This window comes from Pogona vitticeps, chromosome 3, assembly GCF_051106095.1.
Source record: "Pogona vitticeps strain Pit_001003342236 chromosome 3, PviZW2.1, whole genome shotgun sequence".
NCBI classification, from domain to species: Eukaryota; Metazoa; Chordata; class Lepidosauria; order Squamata; family Agamidae; genus Pogona; species Pogona vitticeps.
In genome coordinates, this window is record NC_135785.1 from 124,144,885 (window position 1) to 124,159,512 (window position 14,628).

A 14,628-nucleotide genomic window follows, 5' to 3' on the forward strand; every position below is an offset into this window, starting at 1 on the left:
AGTTAAATAAACAAACAAACAAACAAACAAATAAATGTTGATGCTGAGAATTGTGGAAGAATTGTGGTAAATATACATTCTGGATTAGGTGTTGATAAGATTATTGGTTCTGAATCTGTTGTTTCCGTAAATTTTATCAATGTCAGTTTTGAAGTTGTTTGTTGACAAGAACTGGACTGTAATGTATGGCATCATTGTTTAGATGGTGATCTTGATGCCAAACAAGAACTATCTGCTCAATGACTAGATTGTGAGAAAGTTGCTTTCTTTTTCTCACAATGTTGGTTACATGAAGGAGATTCTCATTTCGATCGTCTCCTTTCTGAACAGTGTCTTCCTGGAGAAAGGTTCCTTCAATATCAATGTCATGGAGACCTCTCTTTTGAATGACATCTGGAAAGGCCAATACATATTTTTGTTGTAGCATGGTAGCATGTAGAAAAATGGTGCAAAATAAATATTTCCAAGGCAACATGACATTATTGACATTGTGATATTGATTGCGATAGTTACCTCAACTTCAAGCTTTTCCTCTGTGCAGCTGTTTTTGGAGATGTTACATCTGGAGTAGGAGTAGTTCTTGTATATGAGAGCTTCAAGTACAATACTGATATACAGATGGGCTAGGTAGATCTCCATCTAAACTAAAACCATTAAACTAAATACATTATTTTGTTGTTTGTTCTGTTCGTTTAAAGCAGATTGATCTATCTGTCATACTACTACTGACTGCTTCTATATCATAAGCTTTTTTTCCATAGCCTTTTTCAGCTTGTCTCCATTTCCATGAGATGTGCTCCTCCTTTTCTTTATGTTTTTAGATGTCGACATTGAGTGTTGTTGTTTTTCTAATGCTGAAGGTCCTATTGTCTTTCCATGTCAATATCTTTGCTGATTACTGTATTTTTTTTTCAGGCACAGAGTCCATTGTTTTCTGTTTTGTAAGGATTTTGTTGTTGTTGTTGAAAACTGGTTGACTGTGATTTATGCTGTGAGGCTTTTAGACACTTTTCCCAGAGAGATGGTTTTAGTCATGATGGACAATTATATAAGGTCACATTAGTAAATCCTCTGCAGATTGAACAAATTTTAGCTAAATGATCTCCTAAGCAAAATAAGCATTGGTCATGCCCACCTGTCTGATATACTTTTTTCTCCCCAGACAGAGCTTCATTAACACCTTTGCAACTGACTGCTTGTTAGGATAGGAATAGGGAAGTATGGGAAGAGGTTAAGGAAACAATTAAATGTCTGAACTCTTTTTTTCTTTTTCGTAACAAGTAGAAAAACAAAGTTTTACAGCTATTTACAAAAAATAGTTTTAGTTTTTGAGCTCCAGAACACACCAAAGATCCTGTTGCTGCAGCAGAAAAAAAAGGGATTGTGGTAATGGGTGAAAAATGTGTACTATAAAAAAGAGGAGTACAGGCTATAGGCTCTGGAAAGTTTTGTAGTGTTCATGTAGGCACAGAACCCAATTGTATGAAGCATAGAGAACACAATGAATAACAAGTACATCTCTTAAAAGTACAGTGAAAATCTAGATAGCACTCTTAATTGTGGTATGCGAGAAAAACTGAACTAGTCATAATTTTTAAAATGAATTACTTACTCTGTATCCCTCAAGATCCCTCATTTGGATCTGGAGCAGTGAGAGATCTCTTAGTATTTGTAGATTGTCTTTATCCAACTTAAGAGCATTACGATAGCATTTAATTGCTTCATCATATTTTTTATCAGAGCGCTGCAAGAGTCCATAAACATGCCAACCTAACAGAGTTAAGGAAATGCTCAAATATACATTGTTTTCTATCATATGTATCCCTGAAATGATTCATCATTTAGAATAATTCACACATCATAAGTTAAGGATATGATCTTTCTCTCACACACCAGTCCTGTTATGATTTTAGCCATGGGAGTGATCTACACAACATAAAATACAATGGAGAAACTAGCAATATAATGCACAATTTTAGTAACACTTTAACATGAACTATCTTCCACAAAATGCATTAATTGTTAATGGCATAGTTATAAATATGTAAGTCATATGTAAATGACTATTAACCACAGTTACTGTCTGCCACAGAAAGCAAATACTGACAAACCATTCTGTAGTTTATACAGTACAAGAAACCACAATAAAAAGCAACTAACATCAACACTGAAAGTCTTATCAATGTATACTACAGTAAAACCAATAGCTCTAGAGACCCATTTCTTTCTTTCTTTCTTTCGCTGCCAAGGTGGCTCAAAGTGGCTAATTTTTTACAAGTGTAACAGGTTAAAATGCTGCACAAAACTATATTAAAACAAGATACAAAACAATTTTAAAAACATTTTTAAAAAACATACTGTATAAGGAGATCTAAATTTGGTTGTTGTGGGTTTTTTGGGCTCTTTGGCTGTGTTCTGAAGATTGTTCTTCCTAACATTTTGCCAGTCTCTGTGGCCGGCATCTTCAGAGGACAGCACTCTGTTTCTTAAAAACAGCATTCTCTAGATGCCAATTTATTGTTTAAAAGCCTGCCTGAAAAGGATGGTATTTGCCTGATTATGGAAAGACAAGGGGAAGAGGGCCAATCTGGCTTCTCAGGGCAGCACATCCTGAAGCCTGGGAGCAACTACTGAGGAGACCCTCTCTTGTATCCTCACCAAATGAGCTTGGGAAGATGGTAGAACTAAGAGAAAGGCCTCCCCAGAAGATCTTAGAAGCAGAGAAGGGAAGAGCATTACTTGGCCTTGGTTATGAAAGAGATGAGAGCTAACAGGCTGAAACGGAATTATGACAAGATAGAGATCTTATTGTCAGGAGGGGATCTTGACTAACTAAGGCGGCATCTTGCCTGGATTGGACAGGATTTCATTCCTCCTGAAGTTCCAGGTTCGCAATTTGGGTGTACTTTTGGACCCAGCCCTCTCCATAGGGAAACAAATTTCTGGCGTGGCCAGGTCTGCCTTTTCCAACTCCGGCAATCATAAAACTGCAGCCCTATCCAAATGAGAAATCCTCTCCACACGTGTTGGTCATCTTGAAGATCAACTACTATAATGTTCTCTATGTGGGGTTATCCCTGAAGGCAACTCAGAAGCTGCAACAGGTTCAGAATGCAGCAGCCAGGATGGTTTCAGGAGCCTCCCAGGCCCTGGTGCTGCAGGTGGCCACACCGAGGGAGGCCCCGAAAACTACAACTAGGAACTGGGCGGTGGCTGGGACATTATCCAATGCCCTGCCTCCAGAACTGTGCCCGGCCCTTCCCTTATAGTAGCAGTGATGGCGAGCCTATGGCACACGTACCGCAACTGGCACTCAGAGCCCCTTCTGCCGGCATGCAAGCCGTAAGTCGCCAGATTGCTACTCCACTCCACCACCACCCCCGCGCAGCCAAACCTGAGAAGGTGGATGCAGCCACGGTGCTGGCACTTTGGCAGGTGGATCCGGAGCAGCTGGTGCTGGCAGCGGATCCAGAGTGGGGTCTTGAGGCACCTCTGTGCCAGGATTCCCCCTTCCGCCGCCACTTCCAGTTCCACCGATGCCGCGGCACACCACCCGCTGTGTCCCTCCCCCCCCCCCCCAGTTTGGGCATACAAGCCCAAAAAGTTTTGCCACCACTACCTTATAGCCTTCCTCAAGCTGGTAAAAACATGGCTTTTCAGAGAGTATTTTTGAAATATTCTTCCCCCATGAGAGATACTTATATTGTTTTGTTTAATTTTTGTTATTTTGTTGTCACTAATTTTTATTCTTTTGTTGCTGTTACTCCCTTTTATTTTTAATCTGTATTGTTTGTATGTTTTTGTTTGGGAGGGGTCAGGTGTTTTTATGTACTGTAAACCACCCAGAGTAGTGGTTCGCCACTAAATGGGCAGTACATAAATGCAATAAATAAACACCCCTAAAACCCATCCCAGAAAGTGCCCTAGATGGATACTATGGTCAATGGCATCAAAAGCCACTGAGAGATGCAGAAGAACTAAAAGGGAAGCACTCCCCCTGTTCAGTTTCTGTCAAAGGTAATCTATCAAGGCCAATACAACCACCTCCAATCTGTACCTAGGTCTGAAGCCATGGATCTGATAATCTGCTTCATTCAGGAACCTCTAAAGCTGAGACACTACCACACATTCCAAGGCCTTGCTCAAAAATGGAATATTGGAGATTATCTGATAATTAACAAAAACAGTGGGATTCAAGGAGGGCTTTTCAAACAAAAGTCTTGTTACTGCCTCCTTTAAGCACTCTGGTACTCTGCCTTGTTGCAAGAAGATATTCACCATTCCCTTAATCCACTCAGCCAGTTCCCACTGGCAACTTTTATAAAACAGGAAGGACAAGTGTCCAGCACACGTGGTGGCTTTCATCCCCCCAAACATCCTGTCCACATCCTCCAAAAGCACAAACTGAAACATATCCATCCTTTATGGATAAGCACGGGCCAAAGTTACATCAACAGGACCTATGTCAACTACAGCATCTAAATCAGAGCATATCTAGGCAACTTTATCTGCAAAATGCTGTGCAAAATCTTCACAGCAGGAATCTGAGTGGTCGGTGTACTTCTCTTCTGGCCACCTGTGCAACAGGCCCTTGACCACCCAAAAGAGCTCTGCTCAACAGTTGTATGTAGACACAATAGTGGCAAAAAAGAATACAGTGGTGCCTCGCTTGATGATGTTAATTCGTTCCAGCGAAATCGCTGTAGAGCGAAAACATCGTCAAACGAAATTTAAAAACCCATTGAAATGCACTGAAAACTGTTCAATGCGTTCCAATGGGCTGAATACCTGCTTGTCCAGCGAAGATCCTCCATACGGCATCCATTTTTGGTGCCTGTAAAGCGAGGAATCCGTCCTAGAAAACAGTGGGGAGTCATTTTCAGCCGGCGGCCATTTTGAAACCTGACAATCAGCTGTTTGCTGATCGTCGTAAAGCAAAAATCGGTTCCCGAAGCAGGGAATTGATCATCGTTAAACGAAAAAAACACCATTTAAACCATCGTTTAAACCTAATCGTACAGTGATTTCCTCGTTAAGTGAGGCAATCGTTAAGCGAGGCACCACTGTAGCTTCTTTGCTGCTACCACAGAGAAGGTTTTCCAATGAGCTCAAGCCTCTATTTGATCGGATCTGCTCCCAGTTTTTTGGCAGTCACTCTAGTTTCCATCTCACTTGTTTCATCATCCCCAGCTCTTTAGGAGCAGGTCTAGCTGCACTTCATGGGAGGCGACAGTCAGGCCACTTTCTTATTCCAGAAATCAGCCAAGGCGACGATAAGGATGATCTGTCAAGGCAGCAGGAAACTCCCCAAAAGCCATCTAGCAAGGACCATTTTAACTGGCCCTGCACCCTCGCAGTTCCAAAAAGCCTAAACCATACCTGGTAGTGATCTGTCCATGACAATCGACTGACGGAGAGAAAATGTCAAGAGTGTGCCCTACAACATGAGTGGGACCAGATATCACTTGGGGCAGCCCTATGGCTATCACAACAGAAATGAATTCCTGAGGCAATTCTGATAAACTGGTCTCCATATGGACGTTGAAGTTCCCCAACACAACAAGCTGAGGTGACTCCAGCATCATTCCCGAGACCACATCCGTCAGCTCAGGCTGGGAGACTGTTGCACAACGGAATGGGTGGTACACCAACAGAATCCCTATTCTGTGCCAGGCACTGACTCTCAGGTACATGCACTCAAACCCAGTAATCTGTGGGACAAAACTACAGTGGTGCCTCGCACAACGAGTGCCTCACACAACGATAAATTCACACAACGATGGCTTTTCCTGAAAAATTTGCCGCCTCACACAACGATGTTTCCTATGGGGAATTTTCACACGATGTCCCTTTTTGCTCCTGTAAAAGTGCCTTAAACTGTTTGAAACCTGTTTTAAATGCTTGGCATCGATAGTCCAGCTTGTGAAACGTAAGCAAACTTAATTTGGTGTTGTTCTGAGGCGTCCTTAATTTTTGGTGATTTTTTGTTTTCTCCATTGAAAGCCATTGGATGGTTCGTCCAATGGCTTTCAATGGAGAAAACAAAAAATCACCAAAAATTAAGGACGACTCAGAACAACACCAAATTAAGTTTGCATAGGTTTCAGGAGGTGGGCTAACAATTGCAAGCATTTAAAACACTTTTCAGTTTAAGGCACTTTTACAGGAGCGAAAAGGGACTTCGCAAACCCATTCAAATGCACTGAGTTGGCTTCAATGCATTTCAATTGGGGAACCACGTTTCCCTCAACGATGTTTCCTATGGGGATTTTCGCTTAAGGACGGCAATCCGTTCCAATTGGAACGGATTAACCGGTTTTCAATGCATTCCTATGGGAAATGGAGTTTCACAGAACGGTGTTTTTTTTTTAACCAATTAACATCGTTGTGCGAGGCACCACTGTACCTGGTAAGGATAACTGCATCTTGACAGACTATTGCAACTCCTTCTTCTTACCCCTGAAGTTTGGCCTGCAGCTGCTCAGAGAACCCTGGTGGGCAAAGCTGAGAAGGCCTCAGTTTCATCAAACCAAGTCTCTGTAATGCAAGTCAGATCAGCATGTTCATCCAGGATCAAATCCTGGAATGTTAGCTGAACCTTTCACAGCACCATCAATCCTGAAGTTTTGTCATTAAGGCTATCTCTAGAAACAAATGAGCTGGATCTTCAGTATGCCACTTTGGGGCTCTAGCTATAGGTATACTTTGCAGTTACAATGTGTTTTATCTCATGATGTCTTCAATAGGATTACATTTGGCTCCACTGAATCCCTCTGAATCCATCATCAGGCAATCCCTGAATCCCAACTGCTACTTTACAAAGAACCTGTATTTTCCCACAGCACAATGACTATAATCTTAACTGAAAAAAACTATGTGTTTAAAAACAAACAAACCCTGAGGTCTTGTTAGTGTCCAACACGATGTAAAATTGTCTGTTATATGCATGGCTACTCCTTCTTCACCATTTGTAAAACAGGGACTTCAACAAAAGCACAAAAGGCTTCTTCATTGTCTGCATCAGAAGAGTCCAATGGTGTTCCTGGGGTGGAAGGACCAGTTCACAGGGAGCTGCCAAGTGACACCTGAATGTGTTCACATTCTTCTGGAAGCCTCCTTCTGCATACCCTTGCAGAAGCAGCAGTCCTCACTAGAGCAATCTCCAGCTTGTATAACTGCAAACCAGAGATCACTGGGCCAAATGCAGAGCATGTTGCTCACAAAATCCTTATGCTCTGTGACACTAGGATTGTAACTCAGGTGTCGACCTGGAGTTTAATGTGAACATGTAAGAATCAATTAATTTTTCACTCTGATAACAGCTTATCCCTCACGAAAAGTCTAAAAAAGAGGGGATCCAACGCCACCTGAAAATGTCTGACCATTCCCAGGCATAACTGCAAAACATAAGGAAAGGAAATGAATCTCTATAGCGTATTCTGGTGTCAAAACTATAAAAATTCTATTTCATCTTCTGGTTTTCATAAGTAGCACACAGTCTTCTTTAAAGATATTGATATAAACAACCCACGAAGTAATGCAAACCTTGCATTAAAGAGGCTATGTCATGATATTCAGAGCTTTGAGTTGCAACTTTTTGGACTACAACTCTCAGAATCTCTGAACCAGCATTGCTGGTCTGAGAGCTGTACTGACAGAAAGCACTGCAAAGGTTGAAGCAATGTTCTCAATGGCAGGCAGGGTACCTTATTTATCTTAGAATTCTCTTTAGTTTATTGTTTCTTTCCCCAGCTCACCTAGGCTAACCAGCTGAGATGATGCAGTACTGTAACTTGACCTGCAGCATTTTCTACAATCCATGTGGTGTGCAGAAAGGTAATGACTGCTCACAAACTAAACCTTTTGTCAAGCACCAATCCACATTAGTTTCCTAGTGTGTTGAAACACATTAGGAAACTAAAGTTAACTGGCAGTGATGTTAAGACAAATCTACAAGATGCAACACAGAATTACCTTTAAAATAGCTTGCAATCCAAAACAGATGAAAAACAGAAACAACTTCACATGTCTTCTTGCAACAAGGCAGAGTACTAGAATGCTTAAAGGAGGCAGAAACAGAAGTCTAGCTAGAAAAGGTATAACTTATCTGTATGGGAGATAGCATTTGTTTCACATTTCCAAACAAAGACTTTTGGCAAAGTGAGGGAAACGGAATGGTTCCAATTAGTTCTGTGGATTTAATATAGCAACAAATGCCTGTAAGTAACTGAAGGAATCAAATGAACCTAATAATTTTCAAAGTGTAGTAAGTTGAAAATTCGAGTAGCTCCATTTCAATCAATGGAACCTACAGAGGAGGTGGCTTACCACACTGATTCAGTGGGTCTACTCAAGTGCAACTTACTATGCTAAGCAACAGGATTTCAGCCATTATGTGGGAATGTTCCAATAATTTATCAAACATTATTCCATTTCCTTTATTTTGAAATGCAAGTATTAGTTTCTGGAAAGTGGATGCAGTGCATTTCATGATTTATTCACATAATGAGACACATCTCAGTTTTGAGCAAGAAATTTCTCTAAAATGGTTAGCAAAAGAAGTTCATTGGGTCAGTTTACTGCATGACCAGGAATACAGTTGCATGGTTAAGAGAAATCAATGTCTTTTCCTTTATAAATTACTAAACTACACAGTTTAGTATAAGTCCGCAATTGTTTAATAATTTATGAGTGCTTTATCTTCACTATAAAATTTTATGTGACAAAGGATCCAACTGTACATTTCAGAATGATATCTAGAGGGAGAACCAAAGGAAAAGATGAACTTGGTATGTTATTTCAAAGGATACAGACATGACTTTTGACATCATTACGAAGTCCCCTACGCACAAATTCATATGCCTCTTCTTTTTTTCCTAAACAGTTCAAGGTCAGTCCTTTCATTGCCAAGGTCTCTGCAGGAAAGATTTAATGATTTATGAAGAGTCAATCTAAATGCCAACAATAAGACCTTTGAAAATGATAATGTAGTTTTTCCATTCTCCTAATCCAAGCACCTTCTTTGTGGTGCAGGCAATCTAATATATAGATGGACCCCACCTACCCAAATTCAACAGTGGAGGTAACCCTGACGTACACCATGCTGGCTAATCCACTGAGTAAATCATAACAAGCACCTCCCTGTTCTACATATAATACTAAACTGGATTAGGGCAAATCCCAATGAAATTAATCATGCTCAAAGCCATATGACTTATGATCAATAACCATAGAGGAGGAATTTATTTTTCAAAACCATCCTCAGAACATGTATCATTCTTGACACAACAGAGAACTGGTTCACACATCTTAGCAACTTGAGCTGGTACAGTGGTCTATACTGTACCACTATCTGCATAGCAGTCTACAGATTGTAGTTGCATTTTAGGTACTATTAAAACAACTGCTTCTCAGCTTTTTGGCTAAGATTAAATGTAGCATATGCACTGTAATACTGTTAAAACAGTAAAAAAAATAACAACAGGGAACATGCTTTTATAATGTAGAAGCATTTACCCAACAGGAGGGAGATGATGCCTATGTCAAAAATAAACTCACAGACACAAACTCCCTGCCTCACACCCCAAAAGAACAACAACAACGATTAAGTGAAAACTATACTTCTCTGTCTGAAATGATACAATTCACTTCATTCTGATGCATGTGTACATGCCACAAATAAATTTTCTACTTAGAAAAGTAGCCTAATTTTAGAATTAATGTTGCAAAAGGGGATGGGTGTGCTGAGAAGGTTTTTAATGGCAATTTTTATATCTCTGTTTTAAGGCTGCAGTTCAGGATTCAATGTATAAAATAAATATGACTACTTTGAGATAAACAAAACATTCCCCATGTTTTTAAAATTAAATTAACTACAATTTTGCACTTACCTCCATGTTCAGCAAACTTTGGATTGGAGAGAATCATCTTACAAAATTTGAGTCCATTTTTGTATTGTTTTTGTTCATAACATTTCTACAAAAAACAATAATATAGCATCACAATCTATTAGGTATTCCAACAGCAGATAAAAACAAGCAGAAAAAAATCACGCTGTAGTGAGATATTTTAGGGGAAATGTATAAATTACACTAAAATATAAGGAATAAAACCATAACATTTTAAAAAAACCGCTTAACACAGTCCCCACCAATCATTTGCTAATTCATACCTTTTGCCTTAGAGTTCTAGATACACTTTTACATGTAGGAGGCATAGGTAGGAGAAGCTTCTGTCCAAAATATTCCTACTCACAGTACTTTAATATCTTTTTTTATTTTTATAAAACTGGTTTCTTTTAGCAGCAGGTGCAATAATAACAAGCAGGGAAAACTAAGATGGCAGAACTTATTCTTTTACTTCAGCTGGGAACAACTACATATACAGTATCATATCTCCTTTTCCATAACTGTGTCTACAGATCTTTAAGGCTAGTATCCCACTGATCTTCTACTGAAGTCCTGCTAGTGTAGTAATGTGGGGCCATATTGCTTGTGCAAGCTTTGCTATTGCAGAACCTTTAATTTCCATGGAGAAATCCTGACTTCTGTTTGTGTAACAGCAACACTTGCACAAACAGCATTATTTCATGTTACTACGCTCATAGGGCTTTCCACTCAGAGGGAGCTCACCTCTTGACATCTGGTATTAATTGAGTGTGTTTCACAATTTACTTGGTTTCCTGACTGCTCCACCTCCATTTGCTTTGTATCAATATAACCACAGACTTGCACAAAGAGATGAATGCTTTAAAGTAGGGGTTTCCAAACGTTTTACGAACTGCGAATCAGTTGGGGCGGGGTCTGTGCATGGGTGGGCAGGACACCTGTGTGCATGGAGAGCAGCGTGTGCATGTGTGCATGGGGGAGCGTACATGCAGGGGGTGAAAGATCTGTCTCTGTGACCCGGTTCAGCCCGGTACCAGGCTGTAGACCAGGGGTTGGGGACCCCAGCTCTAAAGAATATCTTTATACAGTATAGCACATTTAAAATATGATTTTTTAAAAAGCAAAACATTAACACTGTAAGAAAACTGTGACTTGAAACCATTTTGACCTTCCATCAGCAAAAAATAAAATTCTCAACCATCTTTGAAATCAGAGATCTTATAACCATTTTTATCATGGCAGAGAATGAATGTTACATACACATATTAGAAAATATGCTTCTCAATACAAACAGCTGCCAAGCGTAGTTGCTCTTAGAAAAACAATCAACAAAAAAATTGGGGAGTCAAAGACTGTACTAACTACTTAATTATACAGATTTCTTGTTAACCTAAGACTACCCAAAGCTTTCCATGATTGACATGTTCTGATCCTCCCTTCGCCACAAGACAGTTTAATTGTAATCATGAGTGTACACTACAGTGGAGTCTCGACTTACAAACGGCTCCGCTTACGAACTTTTCGAGATCCGTACTTCTCCAACTTGCAGCCGGAGAATCAACCTACGGACCAGAAAAGGGAGCCGGGGAAAGCGCAAAATTCAAATTTGGCGCTTTCCCCGCATCCCCCTTCCAGTCCGTAGACCGCGGATCTGCCTCCGGATGCCTTCCAGGGCTTCTCTTTTGCCATGGGAGGCAACTCAGAGGTTCCCCCCACTGCCGATAGTGCTTCGGAGGCACTATCGGTGGTGGCAGGGGACCTCCGAGAAGCCTCCCATGGTGATGGGGAAGGCCTCTGGAGGTCCCACCCCCCGATGCAGGCTTTCCTAGGGTGGACCGGGCCGACCAGGGGAGGGCTTCCCCCGGTTGGCCCGGTCTACTGCCTGGGAAAGCCTGGATCGGTGGGGGTGGGGGAGCTCCGAGAGGCCTCTGGCAGTGCCGCCGAAGCCCTCAGAGTCCTCCGGCAGCGGCGATGATGGCGGTGGGGGACCCCTGGAAGGCTTCAAAAAGGTAAGGTTTCTAATTTTTTAAATTTATTTTAATTTTGTGGGGGGGTGTTTTTTGGGCGGGTTACGGTTTAATGGGTTTTCAATGCATTCCTATGGGAAATGCATTTTCGACCTACAGACACCGTTCCAATACAGATTAATTCCATACGTCGAGGGTCCACTGTATCACTCTTATTGCTGACAAATATTCTCACTAACAAATGCACACAAACGTACTTTTTTCTAAAATGCTTGAAAATAGGATTTTTGCAGAGGTGTGCGGCATACAGGGTAGACAACATCTTGTGCTAGGTTAAAGTGTGATAAATTGTTCATTATGGAAATGAAAAGAGAATACTTCAACTTTGTTTCAATGGTACACTGTACACCATGGTAAGAGCACAATGATATTAGAACTGTATTAGAAGAAAGTGAGAGAACATTTCATCTCAAAATAAGGCAAATGCAAAGGCAAACTTTTGTTGAGCAGAACAGCACATACAACTATGCAAGTGGTTTTCCCTTTCAAAAGAGTATTAGCCACATATGATATGCAAAAGGCAGTCTGTCAAGAGGGATTAGGTTATATATGAAGTTTTGCCCAACAAAATTCTGGCCAAAGAAATTACATTTCCTATCTGTTTATTAAATTTTTATGGGACGGAGGACCATAATAGAATCATATAATAATTTAGTTGGAAGTGGACTGTGAGACTACCAACTCCTACTCCCAGCTCAAGAAAGGATTTGAAATCATAAGAAATAAGAAGACCCCTGCTGGATCAGATCAAGGGCCCATCTAGTCCAGCTTCCTGTATCTCACACTGGCCCCACCAGATCCCTCTGGGAGCACACAAGACTAGATCCCTGTCTCCTGATACCCCTCCCATGCATCTGGCATTTTGAGGTACCTTCCTTCTAAGCCTGGAGATTATACATCTCCATCATGGCTTGTAACCTGCGATGGACTTTGCGTCCAGGAATCTGCCCAATCCCCTTTTAAAGGCATCTAGGCTGGATGCCATCACCACATCCTGTGGCAATGAGTTCCACTGACTAACAACACGCTGGGTAAACAAATATTTTCTTTGGTCTGTTCTCACTCTCCCAACACTCAATTTGAGTGGATTACCCTTGGTTCTAGAATTGTGTGAGCCAGAACAAAGCTTCCCTCTATCCACTTGATCCATCTCTTGCATAATTTTATATGACTCAATCATGCCCCCCCTCAGGTGCCTTTTCTCTAGATTAAAGAGCCCCAAACACTGTAGCCTTTCCTCATAAGGGAGGTGCCCCATCCCTATAATCATTTTAGTTCCTCTCTTCTGCACCTTTTCCAGTTCCACTATGCCTTTTTTTGAGGTGCGACTACCAGAAGTGAACGCAATACTGTACTCCAGTTACAGCCTTACCAGCACTTTGTACAATGGTATTATACTGTTGCCTGTTTTATTTTCAATCCCCTTTTTAATGATACCTAGCAAGGAACTGGCCTTCTTGACTGTCACCACACACTGGGTTGACACTTTCATCAAGCTGCCCACCAGCACACCAAGATCTCTTTCCTTATCCGTCACAGACAGCTCAGAACCCATTAGTTGATAACTAAATTTGTGATTTTTTGCCTCAATGTGCTGCAAGGTCAGAAGATCAGCAGTCATAAAATCAAATCCACACGACTGAGAGAGCTCCCGTCGCTTGTCCCAGCTCCTGCCAACCTAGCAGTTTGAAAGCACGTAATTGCGAGTAGATAAATAGGTACCACTATGGTGGGAAGGTAACGGTGTTCCATGTCTAGTCATGATGGCCACGTGACCATGAAAACTTGACTACGGACAAACGTTGGCTCTACGGCTTGGAGACTGCGCCCTAGAGTCAGACACGACTGGACTAAATGTCAAGGGGAACCTTTAGCTTTACCTAAAGTTGTTATTTTTTGCCTCAATGTGCATTACTTTACATTTTCTTATACTGAAATGCATTTGCCATTTTGCCGCCCATTCTCCCAATTTGGAGAGATCCTTCTCAAGCTCTTCACAATCCCTTCTGGTCTTCACAACCCAGAACAGTTTCCTGCCATCTGCAAACTTCGCCACCTCACTGCTTATGCCTGTCTCCAGGTCATTTATGAACACTTTGAAAAGCACTGGTCCAAGGACAGAACCCTGGGGCACATCACTCTTCACCTCTCTCCATTGTGAAAACTGCCCGCTGACACCTACTCTCTGCTTCCTGGTTCTCAACCAATTCTCAATCCATAAGAGGACCTCCCCTGACTCTGGAGTTTTCTCCGCAGCCTTTGGTGAGGGACCACGCCAAACGCCTTCTGAAAATCCAGATAGACAATATCCACTGGTTCGCCTGCATCCACATGCCTCTTGACCATTTCAAAAAATTCAAAAATGCAAGACATACATTTTAAAAAGCCACAGTGATTTTCCCTTAGCAAGGCTTGTTCTTCTATGTGTTTTAAGACTGTATCTTTGATGAAGCTTTCCACCATCTTCCCCGGAACAGACGTTAGGCTAACTGGCTTGTAGTTTCCCAGGTTGCCCCTCCTTCCTTTTTTAAAGATTGGTGTGACATGTGCTATTCTACAGTCCTCTGGCACTGTGGCTGTTTTAAGGCACAAGTTGTATATTTTAGTCAAAAGATCAGCAACTTCATTCCTTAGTTCCTTAATAACCCTTGGGTAGATGCCATCTGGGCCCAATGACTGATTGATCTTCAATTAATCAATTAGGTCTAAAACAT

General features: G+C 41.3%; 1 protein-coding gene across 7 annotated transcripts in view; it reads right to left on the bottom strand.

The window, feature by feature from the left end:
• NAA16 (N-alpha-acetyltransferase 16, NatA auxiliary subunit) overlaps window positions 1-14,628 on the bottom strand; it is a 107,880-nt gene that overhangs the window by 79,423 nt on the left and 13,829 nt on the right. For all 7 annotated transcript variants that reach the window (XR_013543689.1, XR_013543690.1, XR_013543691.1 and 4 more), the window contains exons 2-4: window positions 9,891-9,975; window positions 8,811-8,915; window positions 1,613-1,770 (exon numbers count right to left, since the gene is read on the bottom strand). Coding sequence is in view for 4 of the 7 variants with exons in the window: in XM_020804244.3 (XP_020659903.3) it covers window positions 1,613-1,770; window positions 8,811-8,915; window positions 9,891-9,975 (348 nt within the window). In the remaining 3 variants the exon portion in view is untranslated. The remainder of the gene's footprint in view (window positions 1-1,612; window positions 1,771-8,810; window positions 8,916-9,890; window positions 9,976-14,628) is intronic.